At 37.6% G+C, this 13,246-nt stretch overlaps 1 protein-coding gene across 3 annotated transcripts in view; it reads right to left on the bottom strand.

Annotated features, from left to right (window-relative positions):
- Positions 1-447: 447 nt before the first annotated feature.
- The window catches only part of shtd (anaphase promoting complex subunit 1), a 148,066-nt gene continuing 135,267 nt past the window's right edge, over positions 448-13,246 (bottom strand). For all 3 annotated transcript variants that reach the window (XM_070101086.1, XM_070101096.1, XM_070101090.1), the window contains 3 exons: positions 10,588-10,816; positions 944-1,066; positions 448-604 (listed from right to left, as the gene is read on the bottom strand). In XM_070101086.1, coding sequence (XP_069957187.1) covers positions 507-604; positions 944-1,066; positions 10,588-10,816 — 450 coding nt within the window. In that variant the 3' untranslated portion in view covers positions 448-506. The remainder of the gene's footprint in view (positions 605-943; positions 1,067-10,587; positions 10,817-13,246) is intronic.

Below are 13,246 nucleotides of genomic sequence, written 5' to 3'. Positions count from 1 at the left end.
TCTTCACCGAATCAGTATAGTTTTTGAGCAATAATCATACACTTTTCACAGTTATCGTCTGTCTCTTCGATGAACAAGTCTGACTGCAGACGAAGCTGACTGAAATTTTTAACTTTTCAATATTAAGTATTCATTAAAATACCTCAGATCTTAGCAATATTGTATTTTATCACTTTAGCATGGTTACTTAAAATGACCCCTAAATATAATAAACTACTTATTATTAATGACTGAAAAAAGTTATGTTGTGTACAGTTTATAAACCGAGTAAAGCTAATGGTAATATTCAGCATCAAAAGTTGGTGGTAGTTTGGTTTCTTATAGCTGATATAAAGGACTACAATTATTCTACTTGCAGGTTGCATGCAACCTACAGGTTGTGCATCCCTGCTTTAAAGGAACAGGTTAATATTAAACATAATATAAAATGGATAATAAAACTATTAAACGTGTAAAATATTTATTTTAAATGGAATAAAATGTATTTTTATTAAGGACATTTATGTCTAAGACTGGAACAACATCTTTGAGAGAGCAGATATTGCAGCAGATGGTACCCTAGCTCTGTGTAAAGCAGCATGCAGTGCCAGAGGATCAGACCAACCTGTCCACCACCAAGACAAAACACATTATTTATTAACAAGATAGCATAAGTAAACAATAACTACCTACTAGGACCCAGCTTGGAACATAATCCCAGCAAGATATTTTACCTCATCCTTTAATACTTTTCTTTTAAACAGAACATATCTTACTCATTGTAAATTTTCATTTTTATTTCTCTTATTTTACGTGTTTGTATTTAATTATCTACGTGTTACTACCAATTATAGTTACAGTATTAGGGTGATTATCTACAAGAAGGTCACGGAGAGAATCTACGTGCACAAAACATTTATATACAGGTACTGGTATTTCACAGAATGTTTCACAATATTCTTACCTTCAGGTTCATTAAGATTTACAGGTAAGGGAAGGTCTCGCATTACAAGTGTAAATGAACACTTTGCTGAATACTGCTTCTCTGTCTCTCCTTTCAGGTAGCGCACAATTTCGTCTCGTACCTCTGCAAAGTTTTTTTTTGTTAATCATAATAAAGTGGACCCCCAGTTTTCATAATTAATCCATTCCAGAGAGAGTGATTAAACCCGAATCTGACAATTTCCGAATTAATTTTCCCCATAAGAAATAATGTAAATCCAATTGATCCGTTCCAGACACCCAAAAGTATTAAAAAAAAATTTTTTTTGCAGATTAAATACAGATTTAGATACAGAAAAGTATGAGAAATCGAGTATAAAACAATAATATCACACTTACCTTTACTAAAGACTCTTGTTGGTGTATGGAAGATAGGACGAGGGGAGAGGGTTAGGGTGACGTTCCTCCACAAATGTTTGCACCTCACTCCACTTTGCACAAATGTCCTTAATCTTTGAAGGCACCTTCCCTCTCTCTTTCTCCTCCTCTGAAGCAATTTCCTCAACTAGTGTACATAAGAACATAAAGCAGGAACACTGCAGCAGGCCTGTTGGCCCATACTAGGCAGGTCCTTCACAAACCATCCCACTAACAGAATCGCATTTGCCCAACCCAGTTTTCAATGTTTCCCAAGCAATAAGCTTTGATAATTCTATTCACTCATGCGCAAGTCCCACTCAAGTCAAATTGTGTGTGCGGGGAAGTACCCTGGTTGGTGTTTGGGAAAGTACCCTGGCTGATGTGTGGGGAAGTGCCCTGGTTGGTGTGTGTGGGGAAGTACCCTGGCTGGTGTGTGAGGAAGTACCCTGGCTGGTGTGTTTGGGGAAGTACCCTGTCTGGTGTGTGGGGAAGTACCCTGACTGGTGTGTGGGGAAGTGCCCTGGCTGGTGTGTGGGGAAGTACCCTGTCTAGTGTGTGGGGAAGTACCTTGGCTGGTGTGTGGGGAAGTGCCCTGGCTGGTGTGTGGGGAAGTGCCCTGGCTGGTATGTGAAGAAGTACCCTGGCTGGTGTGTAATTCCTATTTTTAAAGCAGGGGACAAGTTGTTACCATCAAATTACCGCCCAATAAGTCTGACCACAATTGTAGGCAAATTACTAACCCTTTGAGGGTCGACAGGCCCTCTCCGAAACTCGTTCTCAGGGTCGGCCAAATTTAAAAAAAAAAAAAAATTATTTTCTCTTATGAAAAGATAGAGAACCTTTTCCCGATCATAAAGACACCAAAAGTTTGAAATTTGATAGAAAACTTACGGAATTATGCTCTCGCAAAGTTAGCGGTCTCGGCGATGTTTACGCATCGGCGATTTTGCCCACTTTGAGCCCCATTTTCGGCCAATTTCACTGTACTAGTCGACAAAAAACATGAATATTTCGCTAGAACTCCATTTTTTCTATCGAATGGGTGCAAGAAACCACCCATTTATGAAATTCAACTATCCAGTACAGTGGTCAGAATTTAGCAATTTTGCCAATTTCACACAAATTTCAAAAGATGCCAATTTCCGAATAGGGTCCAGAATAAACAAGAAAGACATTCCTGGCACTAAAATGACATTTCCTCTAGTCATTAGTCACGTCTCAAGGCCCCTCTTATATTCTTTTGCTTTCCACTTTGAATTTTTATTTTCACAAAAAATATAAGATTTACTGTTATGCAGACTACTGCATTAGTGTAAAAAATGGTATAAATATTATTGGTGCACTTGTGAAAGAATATTAGACTCACCAGTTGACGTGTATTGCACGCTTGGCACGATTTGTTTACTTTTGAAGTTTGGTAAAAATCGAACATTTCTGCTACTTTGAGCTCAATTTCAAGGCACCTTTCATTGTAAAACCAGTCAAAATCATCTCAATTTCTGTAATATGTCTTCCATTCTATAAAATGAGACCAAGAAAACTAGAATACAACAATAAATACCATACGAAAATACACTGCAAAGTCGCTGATTTATTAAAAAAAAATGGTCAAAGTTTTTTTTTTTCTCATTATGCACTGTGTGCTGCAGGATTTTTTTTAGACTGTGCACACTGACTACATAGACCCATTCTTTCATATGAAGGCCTATCAGCTTTCTCCCACTAGATTTGAGGCCGCTAGAATTTATGAGTACTAGTACGTCAAAAACCCCTACGCGTAAGACGTACTAGTACGACCAAAACCCTCAAAGGGCTAAGAGTCAATTATAGCTGATATTATAAGAAGCCATCTGGATAAGCATAATTTGATTAACCCTTTGACTGTCACAAGCCCCTTTCTGAAACTGTCATTCTATGTCGCAAAATTTAAAAAAAAAAAAAAAAAAAAAAAAAAAAATTCTTATGAAATGATGGAGAATCTTTTCCTGATGGTAATGACACCAAAAGAACGAAATTTGGTCGAAAACTCACGGAATTGCGGTCTCAGCGACATATACGCATCGGTGATTTCGCCGAATTTGAGCCCTGTTTTTGGCCAATTCCGTTGTTCCAGTTGATCAAACTCATAGCTATTTCTTTAGAACTCCATTTTTTTCTATCAGTTGAGTACAAGAAACTGCCCATTTACCAATTTGAAGTACCCAATAAAGTGGTCAGAAATTGACAATTTGGCCAATTTCACACAAATTAAAAAAGATGCCAATTTCATGCAAATTAAAAAAGATGCCAATTTCAAAATAGGGTCCAGAGTAAACAATGTAGACAATCTTGGCACTAAAATAACATATCCTCTGTTCATTAGTCACGTCTCTAGGCCCTTCTTATATTACTATTGCTTTCTATTTTGATTTTATATTCATACAAAAAATACAAAATTTACTGTTATGCAGACTACTGCATTATTGTAAAAATGGTATAAATTATATCAGTGCACTAGTGAAAGAATATTAGACTCCCCAGTTGACGTGTAGTGTGATTTGCTTACTCCTGAACATTGGTAAAAATCGAACATTTCCGCTACTTTGAGGTCAATTTCAAGGTCGTTTTCATCGGGAAACTAATCAAAATTATCTCTATTTCTGTCGTATGTTTTCCATTTTATCACATGAGACCATGAAAACGAGAATACAACGATAAATACTATACAAAAATACACCTCAAAGTCGGCATTTTAATCCAATAAAATGGTCAGTTTTTTTTTCTCATTATGCACTGCATGCTGCAGGAATTTTTTATGTGGTGCACACTGACCACACAGACCCATTCTCTCACATGTGGGCCTACCAGCTTTCTCCTGCTTGATTTGAAGCCGCTAGAATTTATGCGTATTAATACGTCCGAAACACTGGCTCGTAAGACGTATATATACGACCAAAACAGTCAAAGGGTTAATGATACTCAGCATAGATTCACGAAGGGTCATTCCTGTCCAACTAATTTATTAACCTTCTTCAGTAAAGCTTTTGATCATGATAAAGAATTTAATATTGTTTATTTAGATTTTAGTAAGGCTTTTGATAGAGTACCACACTAGAGACTGTTAAAGAAAGTGGTAGCTCATGGCACTGGGGAAAAAGTGCTGTCATGGATTGAGTCATGGCTCACGAAAAGGAAGCAGAGAGTGTTCATAAATGGGGTTAAATCCGAGTGGGGACCTGTAACAAGTGGCATTCCACAGGGATCAGTCTTGGGCCTGTTGTTGTTTATAATATATATCAATGATCTTGATGAGGGAACTACTAGTGATATGAGCAAATTCGCCGATGACACAAAGATAGGTAGGATAATTGATTCGAACGTAGATATCATGGAACTTCAGGAGGATTTAAACAAACTCAATTCATGGTCAGAAAAGTGGCAGATGCAGTTCAGTGTAGATAAATGCAAGGTTCTGAAGCTCAGGAGTGTCCATAACCCTAGCACTTATAAGTTAAATAACGTAGAACTTAGCCATATAGATTGCGAAAAGGACTTGGGGGTTATGGTAAGCAGCAATCTTAAACCAAGACAGCAATACCTAAGTGTACATAATAAGGCAAACAGATTACTGGGATTTATATCAAGAAGTGTAAGCAACAGAAGTCCAGCGGTTATATTACAGCTTTATACATCATTAGTAAGGCCTCACGTAGATTACGCAGCTCATTTCTGGAGAATTGAGACACTTATGCAACTTATGGGAATCTTTATTGAAGAAACATTTTGCCACACAGTGGCTCCATCAGTCCAATAGAAAGTAGAAATGGGTAAGGAGAGAGACTGTCAGACACTGCAACATGGGATCTTGGTACAAAGACTTCTTCAATGCTTGTGCTACCTTTGGAAGACGACCTACTTACACTAGTGGAAGGTCCCTCTGTGATCCCACCTCCTCCTGCTTCGACTCACCTGACTGCAGTATATAAGCCACCTCTCTGAACCTATTCTGTACTTCCTACAAGAGTGATGGACTGAACACATTGATTCCAGGCTGAGGGACTGATTACCTCAATCTCCTCCTCTCCTTACCCATTTCTACTTTGTACTGGACCGATGAAGCCACTGTGTGGCAAAATGTTTCTTCAATAAAGATTCCCATATGTTGCATAAGTGTCTCAATTCTTCAACTTGTCAGTTTTCAAAATCATTCATCATAGCTCAGTTCTGGTCTTCATATTACAGAATGGATATAAATTCATTAGAAAACATTCAGCATAGAATGACTAAATTAATACATAGCATTAGAAATCTTCCGTATGAAGAAAGATTGAAGATCATCAACCCTTTCAGGGTCCACAGGCCCTCTCAGAGACTTGTCCTCAGGGTCCCCCAAATTTAAAAAAAAAAAAAAAAAAAAAAAAAAAAAAAAAAAAAAAAAAAAAAAAAAAAAAAATCTTATGAAAAGATAGAGAATCTTTTCTCGATCATAATGACACCAAAAGTATGAAATTTGATGGAAAACTTACGGAATTATGTAATCGCGAAGTTAGCAGTCTCAACGATGTTTACGCATCGGCGATTTTGCCCACTTTGAACCCCATTTTCAGCCAATTCCAGTGTACTAGTCGACAAAAATCATAACTATTTCGCTAGAACTCCATTTTTTCTATCGAATGAGTACAAGAACCAACCATTTACCAATTTCAACTATTCAATACGTGGTCAGAATTTAGCAATTTTGCCAATTTCACACAAATTTCAAAAGATGCCAATTTCCAAACAGGGTCCAGAATAAACAAGAAAGACATTCCTGGCACTAAAATAACAAGTTCTCTGTTCGTTAGTCATATCCCAGGCCCCTCTTATATTTCTTTGGCTTTCCACTTTGAATTTTTATTCTTACAAAAAATAGAAGATTTACTGTTATGCAGACTACTGCATTAGTGTAGAAATGGTATAAATGATATCAGCGCACTTGTGAAAGAATATCAGACTTGCCAGTTGACGTGTATTGGAAGCGTGGCATGATTTGTTTACTTTTGAACTTTGGTAAAAATCGAACATTTCTGCTACTTTGAGCTCAATTTCAAGGTACTTTTCATTGTAAAACCAGTCAAAATCATCTCAATTTCTGTAATATGTCTTCCATTTTATAAAATGAGACCAGGAAAACTAGAATACAACAATAAATACCATATGAAAATACAGTGCGAAGTCGTTGTTTTAATCCAAAAACACGGTCAAAGTTTTTTTTCTCATTATGCACTGTGTGCTGCAGGATTTTTTTTTATACTGCGCATATTGACCACATAGACCCATTCTTTCATATGTAGGCCTACCAGCTTTCTCCCACTAGATTTGAGGGTGCTAGAATTTAGGCGTACTAATACATCAAAAACCCTGGCGCGTAAGCTGTACTAGTATGGCTGAAACCCTGAAAGGGTTAAATATCGTACAGCTATGCAGGTAGGTAATGTAACATCATTTTGAGAAGAAATGAAGCTCTGAGTGAAGGCAATGGAAATAAGTCACACTGACTTTTTTGGGTTATCCTAGGTTCTCTACACGTATGTTGTTATGTATGATAATCTATGTAACTGTATTTGTGTATACCTGAATAAACTTACTTACATACAAACGAAAGGAATAATTTTCTACAGTTACCCCCAGTAACACATTTACTCTTATGTTAGATTAGAGAAAATGTTATTCTTGCCGTCACTTGTACAAGTTATGTGGCTCCCACATCTTATATTTATGTTTATTTATTCTATTGTGGGGTGTATTTATCATCTTTTTATGTTATGTATCGTGTTTATTATATAATTTTGAAAAAAATATCATGGATGGATTAATGAAAATGTGTATATTACCGTAATATACGACATTTAATGAGACTCGGTATTGTTATTATCACCACTTGTGCAAGTCGTCTGCTACGACATCTCACATTTGTTTATTTATTCTACTGTATAGCTATGTAGCCAGGTGTGCTACATCTACTGGCTACCTACACCTGACTTCCTACAAATAATACTACTCGCCTCTCATTCTACATTAAGACTACACATATTTTAAAGTAAACAATGAGTGTACTGTATGTGTATTTTATCTCCCTGGGCTGCTTTAAATATTGTATATTAAGTCTGGGATGGGGAGTAGTACCTACAAATAGGTACTACTCACCTCTCACCCTACATTAAGACTACAAATATTTTAAGATAAGTACTGAATGTATTGTGTATGTATTTGACTTTTTATTGTTTTTTTAATGCTTAGTTCTACTGTTGGCTTAATAAATGTTAGTGTAAACTTGTTGTCTGGCATTTGTATGCATTTATAAGTGGAAAAAATGGCGTTCTGCTTTCCAGCAATGTCCGCTTTCCGGCAGTAGCCTGGAACCTAACCTGTCGTATAAGTGGAGCCCTACTGTACTCTTTTTTGTAGTATCTCTTGACTTTTAATACCAGTGAATACTTTCTGTAGTGTTTTGCACAACAGAGGGTTGCACATGGAGCATTTAAAATTTCATATACAGTGGACCCCCGGATTACGTTGTCATTGGAATTCGTAGTAGTATTCGGAATAAGTAACGTTTTTTCGTCAAAGTATTGGCTTGGTGATCGTTACTGCACTCGGTATTAGTCATTTGTCCCAAACACGACCGCACGGCCCGAGTGGTCCGACACACCATTTACAGCCAGTATGCCATTGTTTATCAGCCAGTGAGGACGCTCCCACACGTTCATATGATATATTTTGTATTATTCCATTCTTTTTAGCGCTGGCAGCTGCTAAATAAGCCACCATGGGCCTAAAGAAAGCTTCTAGTGCTGGCACTTTGATAAAGAGGGTAAGAAACACTATAGAATTCAAGAAAGACATCACTGCGAAATATGAAAGTGGAGTACGTGTCGCAGAGCTGGCCAGGTTGTATAACAAACCCCATACAACCATTGCTTCAATCATGACCAAGAGAAAGGAAATCAAGGAAGCTGTTGTTGCGAAAGGTGCAAATATGCTTACAAAACAGAGATCGCAAATACTGGAAGATGTGGGGACTTTGTTGTTGGTGTGGATCAACGAGAAACAATTGTCAGGAGGTAGTGTTATGCAGTCAATAATTTGTGAAAAGGTAAGGCAGTTGCATGATGATCTTCGTAAAGAAAATGCCTAGAACTAGTGCTGATATTGGTAAATTTAAGGCCAGCAAAGGCTGGTTTGAGAGATTTAAGAATCGTAGTGGCATACACAGTGTGATAAGGCATAGTGAGGCTGCCAGTTCTGACAAAAAAGCAGCTGAAAAATATGTTCAGAAATTCAAGGGGTACATAGAGGCTGAAAAATTCAAACCCCGACAAGTGTTCAATTGTGACGAAACAGGCCTCTTTTGGAAGAAAATGCCGAAGAGGACCTACATTACTCAGGAGGAAAAGGCAATCCCACGACACAAGCCTATGAAAGACAAGCTAACTCATGTTTTGTAGTAATGCTAGTGGGGATTTCAAAGTGAAGCCTTTACTGGTGTATCACTCTGAAAATCCCAGAGTGTTCAAGAAAAACAGTGTCATCAAGAGTAAATTGTGTGTGTCATTACAATTTCGTGAGTCATGTTGAAGGCAAACAGTAAGGTATGGGTCACGAAGGACATTTTCCTTGATTAGTTTAATGATGTGTTTGGCCCCAGTGTGAAGAAATACCTCCTGGAAAATAAATTGGAACTCAAGTGCCTTCTGGTAATGGGCAATGCTCCTGCTCATCCTCCAGACTTGGAAGAGCAAATTGAAGTTCTTGCCCCCTAATACAACTCCTCTCCTCCAGCCCATGGACCAGCAGGTCATTCCAAATTTCAAAAACTGTACACCAAAGCAGTGTTTCAAAAGAGGGAGAGTCCTGGAAAGATCACTTCAATATCTTCCATTGCATAAACCTTATAGGTAAGGCTTGGGAGGGAGTGACTTCCAGGACTCTGAACTCTGCTTGGAGAAAACTGTGGCCACAATGTGTACAAGAGAGGGATTTTGAAGGGCTTGGGACTGACCCTGAGGAGCCTATGCCAGCTGTGGAAAGTATTGTGGCATTGGGGAATTCCATGGGGTTGGATGTGAGTTTCAAAGATGTGGAATAGTTGGTGGAGGACCATGATGAAGAGCTAACAACTACAAAGCTGCAAAAGCAACAGACCACAGCTCAGGAAATTGCTTCAGAGGAGGAGGAAGAGAGATGGAGGAAGGTGCCTTCAAAGATTAAGGAGATTTGTACAATGTGGACAAAGGTGCAAACATTTATGGATGAACATCACCATGACAAAGCTGTTGCAGGCTGAGTTGGCAACATGTACAATAACAATGTTGTGCTCCATTTTAGGGAAGTTTTAAAGAAACACCAGATACAGACCTCTCTGAAACACTTTTTTGAGTGCCAGGGGTCCAGTGACTCTCAAGCTGGTCCTAGTGGCATTAAAAAACAAAGAAGGGAAGTAATCCCAGAAAAGGACTTGGTACCTGAAGTCTTTATGGAAGGGGATTCCCCTTCCAAATAATAGTATACCTCCATCCTCTCCCCTCCTCCCATCTCATCACTCATCAATGAGTCTTCAATTATGGTGTCATTTTAGTACCGTTTATTCTGCATGTCTTATTGTTTTCTGTGTAGGGAAATGTATATGTAAAAAAATTAATTTTTAGTACTTTCAGGTGTCAGGAACGGATTAATTGGATTACCATTATTTCTTATAGGGAAAATTAATTCGGAATTCATCAGATTCGGGTTTAGTCACTCTCTCTGGAACGGATTAATTACGAAAACCGGGGGTCCACTGTATAAGATGTTGGGCTGAAGTGCTGTTGTAAGCTCCTCTCTCCTATGTGCAGGTTATTTGTGCATAAGGTGTTTTGCTGTATTCTTTTAAAAATATCACGTTTAATAAACTGTACAATGTTCAGTATATTAGGAAGGAAGGGGTTATTGGGTCAGAGACTTAATTGTTAGGGGGACAAAGTGAAAAAAATGTTTGAGAACCAGAGCTAGAACATATGGTTAACTTAATTAAAATTTGTGAAAATTTTCAGAAAATTAGAAGAGTAAATCACAATATTGTGGCTAGAATGAATTACAATTAGCCTACAAATCAGAGAGGACACATGTTTTCTTTAGACTATATTCAAGTTACAGTATGTACTTGATAATGAATAGTCCAAGACTGACAAACATATTTTAAAGTTTTCTCTCTAAAATGTGTACTAACTGTGAATTTTGGGAACTAACCTTCAAGCCAAGTATCAGTAAGTAGCTCTAAGCGCTTATTAAGTGATAATGCTTGCTCAGCTGATATAAGAGGACTTGGTTCACCACCAATACTCTCTTCACTTGATGCTGCACTTTCACTAGATGAACCAGTCAGATGATGCAAGAAATGAGCAGCACGAGCAATTAGCTTGACCTGCCACAACAGGAGTCCTGCTCGTTGGCTAAGCACTGAAACTCGCCTTACACCCTAAAATAGAAATAAAAAAATTCATGTGAGCATTTTTATGTATAATTAGTTCATGTATTTCAATTTCAATACACAGTACTCTAATACAGTGGTGATATAAATAAATCTTATGAAGAACCAATAATACACAGTATGACTATGGCTCAGATTTAAATACTTACAGTATTTGAAAAAAAGAAAAAATAGACAGGCACAGAAACAATTTAGACATAATATACATTATAACATTTTACAAAGCCCCTATTATCCAGCATTTCAGACAAGATTTACTGTAATGTACAGTCTCTCCTCACTTAATGATGGAGTTCTGTTCCTAACACCACATCAGGAGCATGCTGTAATGGTAGTGTGTGTGTGTGTATCAACCATCTTTCATAGTGTTTTAATGTCACCTCTGCACCATTCATAACATTTTTAGTATATGTTGAAATGTTTATACAGTAGTGTACTACATATTATAATAAAAAGAATAGAGAAAATCAGCTCTAATATACATTATTTAGGTATGTGTACTGGTCAGAGAGCCCGTCATAAGTCCAAGTCGTCGGTAAACAAGTACGTCGCTAAGTGAGGAGAGGCTGTAATTGTAAAAATTAAATTAACTATGTTCAAAGAGAGAAAAGTAATGGAATAAATGAGAAAGATAATATTTATCTGCACAAGTTGAATAAAAAATACATATACCATATAAATAAAAAGATTCAAGGTAGTAGGTTGGTAGACAGCAACCGCCCAGAGAGGTACTACCATTCTGCCAAGTGAGTGTAAAACGAAAGCCTGTAATTGTTTTACATGATGGTAGTATTGCTGGTGTCTTTTTTGTCTCATAAACATGCAAGATTTCAGGTATGTCTTGCTACTTCTGCTTACACTTAGGTCACACTACACATGCATGTACAAGCATATAAATACACACCCCTCTGGGTTTTCTTCTATTTTCTTACTAGTTCTTGTTCATTTCCTCTTATCTCCATGGGGAAGTGGAACAGAATTCTTCCTCCGTAAGCCATGGGTGTCAGAAGAGGCGACTAAAATTCTGGGAGCAAGGGGCTAGTAACCCCTTCTCCTGTAAATATTACTAGATGTAAAAGGAGAAACTTTCATTTTTCTTTTTGGGCCACCCCGCCTCGGTGGGATACAGCCGGTGTGTTGAAAGAAAGACATAAAAAGATGAGATAGGAAATGTCAAAAGATATGTGCAGGCTGGCATGTACGTATTTTAGTAGATGTATGTTTTGTATACTGTTTAGTATAATTTCTGCTGTGAAAGCCTGGAAGGAATACATTACTTCCTGCATAATGCCTGAATCTCCTAGATCTAATATGGTGGAAGTGGTCACCAAATACAGCTGATCTGATACGTGACCTCAGTCTGTCAAAGCAAGCAGCTCAACTTCTAGTATCTAAACTATGTAAAGGAAAAGAACTGTCTACAACAAGAAGTTAACGTAAAAGCTTATTGGACAAGAGAGGTTGAACTCCTTTCTTAATTCAGCCAAGATTAAGAACTTGTATACTGCAATAACATCACTGGACTTTTTTGAATGGGACTTCAATACTGGCCAGGAGATTGGCAGCTATTTATAGACAGGCCCAGTAGAAGTGTGAAATGTCTTATTGTACAATAGTAACCAATATGCATCTCTTCCAACTACTCACTCAACAAAATTTAAAGAATACGAAAATATTAAAATGATCTTGCAGAAGCTTTGCTATTATGAGGACAATATGTCTATTTGTCCTAGGTAGTAGGTTGGTAGACAGCAACCGCCCAGGGAGGTACTACCGTCCTGCCAAGTGAGTGTAAAACTGAAGCCTGTAATTGTTTTACACGATGGTAGGATTGCTGGTGTCTTTTTTTTCTGTCTCATACACATGCAAGATTTCAGGTATGCCCTGCCACTTCTACTTACACTTAGGTCACACTACACATACATGTACAAGCATATATATACACACCCCTTTGGGTTTTCTTCTATTTTCTTTCTAGTTCTTGTTCTTGTTTATTTCCTCTTACCTCCATGGGGAAGTGGAACAGAATTCTTCCTCCGTAAGCCATGCGTGTTGTAAGAGGCGACTAAAATGCTGGGAGCAAGGGGCTAGTAACCCCTTCTCCTGTATATATTACTAAATGTGAAAGGAGAAACTTTCGTTTTTCCTTTTGGGCCACCCCGCCTCGGTGGGATACGGCTGGTGTGTTGAAAGAAAGAAAGATGTCTATTTGTGTTGATCTGAAAATGGTAAACTTCTTGCTTGCTTGCATGATCTAAAAAATAATTTCAGTGCCCTGCCTGATCAATATATTTTTCACATCTTTTATGTTTTTCAATGGGATACCAATTTTATCAAAAACTAGAGCATATCAAGCAAAAACAATGACATATTCGGAATCAGCACCACAAACTTACCCTAAAATTGGTGTAATATCAT

Source organism: Cherax quadricarinatus, chromosome 5 (assembly GCF_038502225.1).
Source record: "Cherax quadricarinatus isolate ZL_2023a chromosome 5, ASM3850222v1, whole genome shotgun sequence".
NCBI lineage: Eukaryota > Metazoa > Arthropoda > Malacostraca > Decapoda > Parastacidae > Cherax > Cherax quadricarinatus.
Note: the sequence above shows the minus strand (reverse complement) of the source record. Positions and strands in the feature narration are given on the sequence as shown.